Here is a 13,093-nt window from a genome sequence, read left to right as displayed (position 1 = left end):
AAAGCATAATAGTGTCATGTTTGCATTTTTGTTGTTTTTTCCTACCTACATCAGAGTTAAGCCTAACTGGCTGGCTTTTGTCTGTTATTAAGTCTTATTTAGCTAGTTACTTAATACCTCACTGTGACCTTAGAAGTTTTTGAACATGACAGATTTACTTGCTTATGCTTGAATTAGCATCTCACTAATGACAAATTAAGGAAATTATAAAGTTAAACAAAAAAGTGAACTCCACTTTCTCTAATCTTGACCCGAATATTTAACTTTCTAATTTACATTTTTTTTCCAGTAAGAGTCCAAGGAAAACAAATGGCTATTAAATCATATTGCAGCCTTCCTGTTCTCACTAATTAAAGCTTGACACAAGTGTCGATACAGAGTCACATAAGATACAATGGCAGTGCTATTCAAGAGAGTGAAGAACAAAAAGTGTAGTATTTACAAACAAGTTATGGTATTCATGTGAAAATTTGGAAAATGAAGTATCATCATCAATAGCCAGACACATCAAAAATTACAGTCTCCATGTAAATCTTAGCTTTGCATTATCTAAAAAGCATGGTTAATAATAAAATGGCATCATCACTGGCTCTTTAGCAAGGAAAACCTGATGAGTTTTTCTCAGCAGAGAAGAAAAACCTATAGAGTTCTACAGATATAGAAAACTGATTTAAAGTTTCTCATCTTTTCAATTTGAGATTTGAAAAGGCTATGCACCTTAAAATGCCATGGTTTTAAGTGAAGATATTAAAGGATCACTAAAAAACAAAGGCATTAGTTTCTCCATATGCATAAAATACACACTATAACACCATGAATCTTCCTAAATACACACTATAACACCATGAATCTTCCTAAATCTCAGGAACACTGAATCAGTTTTATCCACATGTGATTTGATTTTATTCCTTTCAGTCAGAGACAACTGAAAAGTATATTCAGCTACTTTCAATGTATAAGCAGAAAAGAATTCAATTGCTTGCCTACTGATTTAATTCCTTTAAAAAATTGTATAAAAAGCAGGCATATGGGGATTTATAGCTTGACTGTGCATAAATCTTGACACTGAAAGAAATCACCTGTATCAATGATGTTGAAAATAAAAATCTATTTTCAGAATAAAGTCTAAAGTTCTGAACCAATAGGCACTACTGTATTTCCGAGAAATCAATTTCCTTTAAAATAAAGTTCTTAGCAAATGGAAAACATTACATAATGACTGGAGAAAGACATGAATTTTTATATGAACATTAATATTAACTATTTTAAGTAATCTTAATTAAAGCCAGTTAAAAATGAAATGATTATCAATGTTACCTATTTTTTCCATTTTTATATAAACTACCATGAGGCTTTTTTACAGTACTAGCTTACTTGGGTTTGTACAATCATAACCAGGAGAGAACAAAATACAATTATTTTTAAAACACTCCAGCCAGAAAATTAAAAATATTAAAATATGTGATCAAAGATGATGGTAGAAAATAAATGCAATGTTTTATTTAGAAATCCCTTAGGGGCTTTCCATCTTAGAAAATTTTAGCATACAGTATTGATCCTTTTGCTATGATATGGTCAGCATAGTAAATCAAGTGTGGGTTTGGAACTGTTTGCATGGTACATGTAAATTTAGATAAAGTATGTTACTGCTGTAACAATTTTAATAGTTTGCATAGGTCTGAGCACACAGAGCAGGCTTGGGTGGGCTCAACCAGCTTATGTGACAAAAGTACAGTATCTCTTTGTTAAGTGGCTCTTCACAAACCTGTCAGTCAACCCAGAGTGTTGCTGCACCAATTAACCACACTACTCCCTAGAAAAGTTTATGTTTTAAATTTCACACACCGAAGCCTAAAAGAGTTAAACATTAAAGAACAATGACCGAATCCAATTCTCTACCTCAGAAAAAGGAGTATTAAAAATGCTTTGTTTTACCTAAGAGTAAATTTGTGATTCACTGTACATTTTTCAAAGTTGTGTGTGTGAAAGACTGTAAAAGAAATCTGAGAGTACTACTTATATATATGTTTCCTATTATTGAACAGTTCACTATAAATGGAAATCCACGTAAATATACTGACAGTAAAATAAATTAAGCTTAAAAATAAAACTTATCTAACAACATAAAATAAAAGTCAGATTTTGAGACGTGCTATAAACCATAATTTGAGGATTTTAGCGTCAAAAGCTTGCCTGAAGTTAGTTACATCAAAATTCCCCTACTAAAGAGATGGACTCGAACATAAATTAAGAAGGACCAAAATATACATGCTGTTCCAATGACAAGTCAATCTGGGAATACGAAAGCCTCTTACAAGTTTTGACGTTTATCCTAGAAATATTTTATAGTTTGAAAAACACTTAGTAAACAAGAAAAAAGTTACATCAGAATATAATACGTTGACCAGCAATAATTGGTATTGAAGTAAAAAAAAGCAGCACAGGAAAGACAACTTACAGAATACTAAGCACTCATATCACAAAGAAAAAAAGTTCCATTCTAGAAGAGGAAAAACTGTTATGGCCCAGTGATGAATGTTAAACTACCAGAATTTAAAAATGAAAGAAACAGTACCCAAACCATCATTTTGAAACTCTTATTCTGATTTCGAATTTTAATTTTTATTCTTTCTGTAGTCTTGTCTAGAAATCTGCTGTTTCAATATTATCTGCTTTTCCCACACTCCCACACTCTCTAGAACACTACTGTGTGCTTAGCACAGCACTAGGAGATAACATCTCCAGCATCAATTGTGTGATCATTCTTCCCAGCTGAAGACACGGTTTTAACCCAACAGAACCTGAACTGGGCAGGCTGGATTTTATAAGCCATTTGCTGTACCCACCAAAGAGAGAGATTGAATCCAGTATCCACTTTAGTGGCCAATGTGAGTAGGGACATGACTCAGAAGTGCAAAGTGGCCATGTCCCAGAATAGAGTCAGGTTTAAGGTGAAGGAAGAAGGAGATTAAATTGTGGATCCTGTTCTTGCTATGTGACCTAGAGGAAAGTACCTAATCTCACTAAGTTTCAGTTTTCCCACTTGCAAAATTCAGAGCAGTAACATCTATGTTAACAGCATTATACAGAACAAATGAAATAACATATAAAGTACCTGGAATGAGTGCCATGTGCTGCAAGTCCTGGTTTTAAACCGTGACAAAGTGCATACATTCAAATATTATATCATCTCTATTTTAAAAAAGAAAAAAGATAGATATGTACACTGGAGCTCAATATGCATGTGCTGGAAGCAGGTAGAGAGCTAAGGTGGGAGGGAAAGACCATCTATTCCCATAATTTATGTTCCTTAGATTCTAAAGAAAAAAAGACCAATAAATTTGGTTCAACTCAATGTCAGAGGATAGAAAAAAGAATAGACATTCTTTCCACCTTCACTGAATCAAACCTAAAAGAGGGTCACACCAAGTTACAGTCAATGCTGAAATCCAAAATGTTCTTAAACGTTTTTAAAATTGTTTTCATGTATAAATTTGATGGCAAATGCATAGCACAGGGAGATCAGCTTGGTGCTTTGTGACCATCTAGAGGGATGGGATAGGGAGGGTGGGAGGGAGGGAGACACAAGAGGGAAGAGATATGGGGATATATGTATATGTATAGCTGATTCACTTTGTTATAAAGCAGAAACTAACACACCAAAGTCTGGTTTTCATCCAAAGAAGGTGATGTTGTGTATATGGTGGGATTGGAAAGGAGTCCTCTATTAGGAGCTTCTTCCAGAAAACCAAACAATTAATTCCAACAAGTACTGCTCCCAGTTAGACCAACTGAAAGCAGCACTCAATGAAAAGTGTCCAGAATTAGTCAATAGAAAACGCGTAATCTTCCATCAGGATAATGCAAGATCACATGTTTCTTTGATGACCAGGCAAAAACTGTTACAGCTTGGCTGGGATTCATCCACTGTATTCACCAGACATTGTACCTTTTGATTTCCATTTATTTTGGTCTTTACAAAATTCTCTTGATGGAAAAAATTTCAATTCCCTGGAAGACTGTAAAAGGCACCTGGAACAGTTCTTTGCTCAAAACAATAAAAAGTTTTGGGAAGATGGAATTATGAAGTTGCCTGAAAAATGGCAGAAGGTAGTGGAACAAAAGGGCAAATACGTTGTTCAATAAAGTTCTTGGAGCAAATGAAAAAAAAAGCAATTATACTCCAATAAAGATGTTAAAAAGAAAATTTGATGGCAAAATGAGTCCTAAACTTGAACTGTCTAGGGGCTTTATAGTCATTCTAAATATTGAGCATAAATATTCATGTACTGTAAGTTTCATTATGTGGTAAGGTCCCAAATCCCACTGGTAATGTGATATAATGTATGACATACAGCAGTAGCTTCTGAAAATACATAGTAATCAAAATTCCTAAACATATGTAGCTCAAGAATTTCAGAGAAGGGAATCTGAATAATCTCTGCTTAAGGAAAAAAGGGAGAACAGCTATATAAAGAGGTAAACTGACTAAGGTAGAAAAATTTATAGTTAAGAATTAATTTTCTATCCTTCTTAAATTAGTATTTGCTTAGGACCCTTGAATATCCTATAATACAGAAACAACCACACTACCTACATCACTGAGTTCTTGGAGAAGCAAGAGATAATCTATATAAAATGCTTTAAACAATGCCTGGCACAAAGTAAGTACCCAGTAAATGCTGTGTCATACAAGTGCCTAGAAAAATACTTTGAACATTTACATGGAAAATGCAAACAGGTGAATAGATAGCTCAGGTAAGTAGCCTGCTATATACCATACTCTATTTTAGAATTTTATTTTTAAAAATCTAAGAGTTTTCCTTTTCCTATGCCCAGAATTGTTTCTACTATGAGGCCTCAGAGACAGTATTAGTTCAAGTCAGGGAGGCAGGTAGCAATCCCAGTTGAGCCAACAAACATTTGAAACTGACAGCATGGAAAGACTTGAAGCTCTAAATACAATAAAAGATATTATTTAGGAAAACAAATCAACTATTAAAGATTGGAGAGTAGCCTAGAAGAATGCTTCTGGAAATTAATGTACAAACTAATGAGCCAGAGTTTTTGTTAAAACGCAGATTCTGACTTAATGTGTCAGGGCCAGACATTCTGCGTTCAAGTTCTCTGGTAATCACAACACTACTGGTCTAGAAACCCAAACAGAGGAGGAAGGTACCACAGCAGTGGTCCTCAAAGGGTATGAGAAACATCAGAATCTCTTGGGAAGTTATTAGAAATGCAATCTGAAAGAACATAAGGAGACTCTTCTCTAAATCAGCTGTTTACATCCAGACCGATTACTTTCCCATACTAGAACATGTTACCTAAACAAAACAATTTCTCTCTGCAAACAATTTCCAAAACTAAAGCCCCCTGCAATTATACTTAAAAATGTAGGCTTTTACATGATAAGAAGGCTGCTCTTGATAATACATAGGCAAAGTATTGAGATATGTAGCATCCTCACTTGAACTACTTACCAACCTTTCACAAAATGGCCCACTTCCATTTTACCTAGGTCATAGAGATATAAGTTTATAAAGAAACCAGACTGAGTTTTTTAAATTTTCTTGTGCTGAGAGTATAGCCAACTACAACATGGTTTAGGTAACTTCTCCAGAGTAATGTTTATACATAGCCTGGCTCATATGTAAATATATGTCAACATTTTGATTTATAGCTATAGATCTGTTTACACACACATACACAAATTAAAGTACATTAATGGTTTGAAACACAATATTCTTGAAGGACAAAAAACATGAGGATAAACTACAAATACAGAATGTTATGAACAGAGAAAAGATTTTCAGTTTTCTGAATGTGAAGCCAATTGATTGTTAAATAGGCTTTCCATAAAATAAAATAAAATGAAATAAGATATAAAATAAAATAAAACTGTTGCCCTCACAATTCCCATTATTTCTTTCAACTTCAATCAACATCTGAATTTACAAGGTCACTTATCAGTCGCTATATGAGTACATCGTTCTGTCCTTAACGTATTTTTGAAGGAGTAAATTACAAATAAATTGTAAAGCACCACACTTGCTTAGGCATTGGGGGTGGACCCCTCTGATTTTGGCTAGGACCATGTATACGTACAACAGTAGTGATTTCAGGAGACATTTGATGGTCACAGCAGGGTAGGGGAGGGACGGAAGAGTGCTTCGGGTATCTAGTGAGTAGAGGCCAGGCAACTTTTAGGATGCACAAAACAGTCCCCAGAACAAAGAATTACCTGGTGTAAGATGCCAATAGTGCCAAGGTTAAGAAACTGTGATTTGAACTGTGGAGGTTGCAAAAGTACAGAATGAATGTCCCTTGTACATCATTACATTTCTAGCACGGTGTCAAGCACAGTAATAAATATTTGTTGATTATGAAATAAACTACTTCTCTGTGGCTGAGATCTTAGAGTCAGAGATGAAAAGAATGAGAAAGGGGTTATTACATATATAATATCTAAAATTACAAAACAAAATTGCAGTCATTGTCAGAACTAAAAGGAATTAAAAATTATTCAGGGCTTCCCTGGTGGCACAGTGGTTGAGAGTCCGCCTGCCGATGCAGGGGACACGGGTTTGTGCCCCGGTCTGGGAAGATCCCACATGCCACGGAGCGGCTGGGCCCGTGAGCCATGGCCACTGGGCCTGTGCATCCGGAGCTTGTGCTCCGCAACGGGAGAGGCCACAACAGTGAGAGGCCTGCGTACCGCAAAAAAAAAAATATATCGTTCAGCCCTATTTCTCTATTTCAGAAAATTTTTTTTTCTCACGCAAAAGATGCTGTCTAATGTACTGATATGGCAGTGTTGGGAGGGGGCAGACAGTCCTCTGAATAAATAAAAACAAAATATAATATATTTATAAATTAAAATATCAGTTTTCACTGCTAATAGTGTCAATGTCACCTACGTTTCTCAAATTAATTATTTCCTTTATAAAAGCTAAAACCAATGTTACATAAATCATAATAAGTGATACTTCAAAGCAGGAAACAAAATAAATGTAATTATTTTGCAAAAAAACAACTCACAGAACTCCGTGGCCTACAGCATTTATATTTCTGAGAATTCTGGGCTTTAAAATGTCATGAGAAATTCTCAACTGGCTTACATTTTTGAAACATAGGAACTGACAGTCATAAGGCCAAACATACCCTTAATAATCGATTCAGCTGCATACAGATCTCGTTTGTAGGTCACCTAGAGGACAGATAAACTTCATTAGACTTAACAGAGTAGGAAGGAATGTGAAAGCAATAAAATTATGCCCCCAAGGAAATTCTTGATTTTGGAGAAACTATAAACACATAATACTGACAATTTTTAAATTATAACAACATCAGTTTATTCAGAAAAAATATATATTGTTTCTACAAATGGTTGAAGATTTGTTTTTAAATCTTTAAGTAAATTGAGATGTTATGTGGCAGTGGTTACCAAAGTCTTATTAATATAAGTATTATATCAAAGAAAATGTGGTAGCATTTAAATAAAAGTATTAGAATTATTGTTTAATAGTAGGTTTTATGTTGGAAGGAAAGAAGGAAAAGTATATATTAAAAAAATTACCAAACTGCATTTTCAGTTGAAATGAGATAATTCTGAAAGACCAATTCACATTGAGGGTCTTCATTCTGAATTGAGTTTATCTGTATACATCCAGATATGGTTCACCTTTTTAAGATTTTTATTAATACATAACTGATAGAAAGAGCCTGGAGGGTACCACCATGTATATAAGAATAATCATGATCTTTGCTTAAGAACATACAGCCTCCTTGCAATAACCTATTCCTTGTAATATACCCTGCGTGGTCCTACAGCAGATTGTTCCCAGACTACATCCAGTGAGCTCAGGTAAAGAACATGTCAAGTGCATGGCACTGCAGAATCACTTTTCCTACATCACAGAACTGAAGAACATAGTAAATAATCAAATATATTAATAAGTACCATAAGGTCTTAGGAGCTTATCATTCACGTGTTCAGATGATTATGATGCAAAAGGTCTAAAAACCCACTTTGAGAAATACTCACTAATTAATACCCTTCCATGTCTATAATTTGGACTATTTTCCTCCAGATAATATCCTAACTAAACTTGTACAAAAACTTTGTTCAGGTAAGTGGCTCAGGGCACTTCTACCCAAAATAGGTTTCCCTGCTATGCCTGTATCCTGGCAGGTAACCCTGGTCCAAAACTATACCTTACAATCCAGAACTAATGTAGCAGATAACCTGTAAGACAGATGGAAATTTCCTCAAGCACTCAACCAATCTATTAAAATCAAATATGACATTGTTAAATTATGTCTAAAACAAGCAAATGTGAACCAAAACTAGTACTATAGTTACTGACCCAAAATGCAGTTTTCTTATCTGGGGAAAAAAATAGAAAACAGACACTTAAAGCTTCAGACTATGCATTTTACCAAATTAAAGAATGTATTGATCTCATTCACTCATTCAATAAATATTTATCAAATAACTACCATGTTGTATGTCCTGTTCTAAGGGCTGGAATAGAGCAATGAAAACTGAGCAAAACTCAACCTGTAGAAACAACATTTTAGAGGATAAATTTCTTTTATAAGAATTGAATAAAACGCATTTGTTTCGGGCTACCCTGGTAGCGCAGTGGTTGGGAATCTGCCTGCCAATGGGAATCCGCCTGCCAATGCAGGCGACACGGTTTCGAGCCCTGGTCCAGGAAGTTCCCACATGCCGCGGAGCAACTAAGTCAGCGAGCCACAACTACTGAAGCCCCTGCTCCGAAAAAAAGAGAAGCCACTGCAATGAGAAGCCCAAACACCGCAAGGAAGAGTAGCCCCCGCTCTCGGCAACTGGACAAAGCCCACGCACAGCAACGAAGACAGCCATAAATAAATAAATATTTATTTATTTTACCAAATAAAGACAAGACAAGGCTGCGGAGCTCAAGACAGACAGGAAGCAGAGACCCTCAAGGCCTAGAGCAGAGCCACATGGGGGCTTCGGGGGCGACAGAAGAGGCTGGAAAGTCGGGGCTCCCACAACACAAACCCACACACGCACCTGTGGTAGAGGCTTCCTGTCATGTCAGTTACATCCACTCATTCTTTTAAATGCCTCTGAACACCTTCTAACCCCCGGCCTTCAGCCAGGCAATGGGGACACAGCTACCTCTCACGGTATTAAATATTAATATTAAATATTTAAATATTAAAAGAACACATTTGTTTCCATGAAAACCCAAAGTTAACTAGATATCTGAAATCATCACTCAATATTTGCAATTTAAATGAGAAAAGCCTTTTTTTTCCCTACAACTGTCTGCTATGTAAGGTAAACTCAAATCAGAAATTAACAGGAAGATGCCTAATTACCATGGCTGATTTTTTATTCCTTCCTGCTTTCTTTTAGAGATAAAACCGCATTCCAAATTTAAATAGAATAATTGTGAAAGTACTTTATTCTTTTTTCCAAATAAATCTATCTTAACAATGGGTTTTTTAAATGAAAAAACTTGGTCTCAAATACTAAAATGATTTTTCTAGCATATTTGCAAGACAACATTTTTGCTTTGGAATCAGTCTTATGAATAAAATACATGAATTATTACCTAAAGGTCCTTTCTACACTAATATTAAATAAGTAATTGTATAAACAAGAAAGACATCAAAATTTGAACTGTGCCCTCTGCAGTGAAAGCGCAGAGTCCTAACCACTGGACGGCCAGGGAATTCCCCTAAAATTCATCTTTTTGCCTACATTTTCTTGTTGGCTGTGGATACGTACTAATCACAGATTAAAGTTTTTTATGTTTATTTAATATTTTCTACATAAAGCCTTATTGAAAACCTCAACTATACTTCTCAACAAACACTGATTTAAGGAAAATAAACTACAAAATATTTCTGACACTTATAAAGTACTGTGTTGAAAAACAGCCTTGTTTTTCTAAATAAAACAGTTGCCATATTTCAAAGGGAAGAGTACTGAAAATGTTTTAATTCTGAATTGATGACTCTTTTTCTATCAAGCTTTTACAGTAATATGGATTGTCCTTTCCTTATTTTTAATTTTAAGAAAAGTTTAATAATCAGTTTTGAGATTGATTTTCTTCTGTAAGCATGATCTGCAGGTTTTCTTTGACCTTGCATAATACCTCAGTATGGAAAACAGTTACTTAAAAAAAAAAAAAATCAGCCCTAGTGATAGAAGAGCCTCAATCGTCTGATTCACTGGCTTTCACACTGTGCTTCTTAGAGCTCAGGGGCCACTGGAAGACCAGTGTGGAAGCTCTGTGCAGCTGATGCTCAGAGCCCCACATCTGCTACTCAACTAGTTTAGCTCAGTTTTTGCCTGTTTTGTTTCACTGTGCTTCTGTGCAATATTTCATCTAAGTATTTAGCTTTAAAAATATTGATATTCAGTGGAAGAGAAACCTGAAACTGAGAGCCACAGAGATAGTTGCCTTTAACTCCTAGGCCAGAGCACTCTCAGCTACCTCAAGGTGAGTTCCACAGGACACTATTGTACCTGCTTTGTCTTGCTCTGTGTTGACAATATGGTAAATTAAAGAGACTTCTCAGAGCCAAGTCCAGTTGGCCACCATCATACATAAATCAGACTACACTTAATGTTCTTCCATCTTTCACCTCATAAGAAAATGAGTATGTACTCCAATAATTCAAATAAATCCAGAAAATCTTAAATTTCGAAGACAGATACAAATTTAGATTTGGATGGGGATATTATATTGATTTCTAGTTCATCAATTATGTCTATCTAGAAAATGTTCTTTCCTCTAGACTGGATAACTAGAGGAAAACCTCTAAAAAGACACAATTTCACCACATTGTATTTTTGAGGTTAAAAAGCAAAAAGTGAGACTATTTTCTTTTGTTTTTAACAAAGATGATAGAACACTTGAATCTAAAACAAGTAATCCCCATCAAAAGAAATCCTCAAAAGTCAGTCATTCCAATAATGTTGTGATGACACATCAAGGCCTTCTAAAGAAGCATTTTCAGACAATGCAATACAGTTAAATTCCTTCAATAACTTATCATGAATCTTTTATGCCTTGAAGACAGTTTTAACACTTAGAAACAAGAAGGCTGTTCAGTTAGGTCTGTGTAGTATAGTAAGGGACCAACTCTTTATATTGGGACAAAAATATGGTACAACTATAAATTAAAGGAATGGAGACTAAATGTAGTCTCCTCTTATGCAGACTAGATGAAATTTCACTAAAGTAAGAGTATGTTCAGTAAGGGCTGGCTAGGCACAACCACTCAGGCAGAGCTTAAGAGCCAACCCCTATTCTCAGGAGTCGGTCCTGTATTCTTCTGTGGTTGGTCGCTCTTAGGGAGGGGAAAGGAGGGAGGAGAAGGGCGCTTTGCTCATTCACAAGGATGTCCTCTACCCTGCATGGTGATCTGAAAAAACGGATGTTTCCTCTAAACCCAGAGGAGCTACTGCAGAAAGGCTGGCCTCAACTGTGAATGCTGACTTTTTGCATTTACTTCTATTTTTTTTTAAAAGTATGTAAAATATAAAATAATGGTCCTCCTGGGATTTCTGGCAGCAGTCCTACACGTGGTCATGAGAAATTTCTAGTCATTCTTCCCAGCACCAGGGGTGAACTCCCTCACTTTCTGAGGGGTAGGGGAAGGTGTCCTGGCTCTGTATTTCAGAATCCTCCTTTGCCTTATTGTTTTGTGGTAGTGAAAATTCTCTTGACATGTGCACTCTCTTCACTGTGCACTCTTCACTGTGTCAGATTTCTGAATCATGCTCCAGGTATTTCGCCTGCCACCCAAGTTCAATGCCAGTTTTAGCATAATTGTACTAAATCTTCTTTCAACTCTGAGTTGTAAAAAGTTGTAGCACTGTTGGAATTAGTATTGAATTAGAACATTTATTTCAATGTGTAGATTCCATTGCTTTGGTTTAAACAGCAATGGTAATACTCTTTATCCATGCAAAATAAAACCAGAAAATTAAGTTAAAAGCTCATACTAAAGACAACTCATACAGTATCATCAAAAAGCTAAATAGAGCTAAATGAACAGCCAGTAGATATCAAAAATATTTTTTAAAGGTAGAGGATGAGACAGGAGGCAGAAGAGGGAAATATGGAACCTGAAACAACTACAGCATTTGCACTCAAAATAACTTCCCCTCAATCACAGAAGAAATTTGACACCTTAAAAAGACCTCAAAACTGCAATTTGAAAGACTTTTTGCCCAATTCACTGCATTACATGCCCTTTTAGAATCCAAGATCCTGGTAAGGCACATCATTATTCAAACATTCTAAGAGCAGGGCTTCCCCACTCCATCCCAGTTCGGAAAGTGCTATGAAAATGATCCCTCTGGGCCTAACAGGATATCACCTTTTGGTATGTGTATTAGTTTCCTAGGGCTGACATAACAACGTACCACACACTGGACGGCTTAAAAGAGGAACATATCCTCTCACAGTACTGGAGGCTAGAAGTGTGAAATCCAGGTATCAGCAGGTCCACTGCCCACTCCAAAGGCTTTAGAGGAGAATCCTTCCCCAACTCTTCCTAGTTTCCTGGGGGTTACCAGTGATCCCTCACTTTCCTTTGCTTGTCGATGTATCACTCCAATTTCTATCTCTATTGTCATTGGCATTCTCCACCTATCTGTATGTGAATCTTTTCTCCTATTCTTACAGATCCGATTTAGGGCCTCTTCTTTATCATCTTAACTTGATTATATCTGCAAACACTCTTTTCAAATAACATCACATTCACAAGTGCCAGGGGCTAGGACTTGAACATATCCTCTGTGGCGGGATGCAATTCAACCCACAGCAGCATTATGAAATGACCCAGGAGGAGAATGAATAGAAGCACTTGGAAAGGCCAACCACAGTTCAGTGCCCTGACATCTGTCACACATAAAAGGGAAGCAGTGCACCAAGATGTAAGAACTAAAACTGTGATACCGTATTGCTGGTGGAAGCAGTGCAATTTGAGATTTCACTCACAAATACTGAAATAGGGCTTCCCTGGTGGCGCAGTGGTTGAGAGTCCACCTGCCGATGCAGGGGACACAGGTTCGTGC

The 13,093-nt window shown here is 36.1% G+C and overlaps 1 protein-coding gene across 5 annotated transcripts in view; it reads right to left on the bottom strand.

The window, feature by feature from the left end:
- The window catches only part of CRPPA (CDP-L-ribitol pyrophosphorylase A), a 305,310-nt gene that overhangs the window by 190,115 nt on the left and 102,102 nt on the right, over window positions 1-13,093 (bottom strand). For all 5 annotated transcript variants that reach the window (XR_014016649.1, XM_081244009.1, XM_081244008.1 and 2 more), the window contains exon 5: window positions 7,165-7,210. Coding sequence is in view for 4 of the 5 variants with exons in the window: in XM_081244009.1 (XP_081100135.1) it covers window positions 7,165-7,210 (46 nt within the window). In the remaining variant the exon portion in view is untranslated. The remainder of the gene's footprint in view (window positions 1-7,164; window positions 7,211-13,093) is intronic.

This window comes from Mesoplodon bidens (assembly GCF_964165515.1).
Source record: "Mesoplodon bidens genome assembly, chromosome: 9".
In the NCBI taxonomy this organism is placed as follows: domain Eukaryota; kingdom Metazoa; phylum Chordata; class Mammalia; order Artiodactyla; family Ziphiidae; genus Mesoplodon; species Mesoplodon bidens.
This window is presented reverse-complemented; position numbering and strand designations above follow the sequence as displayed.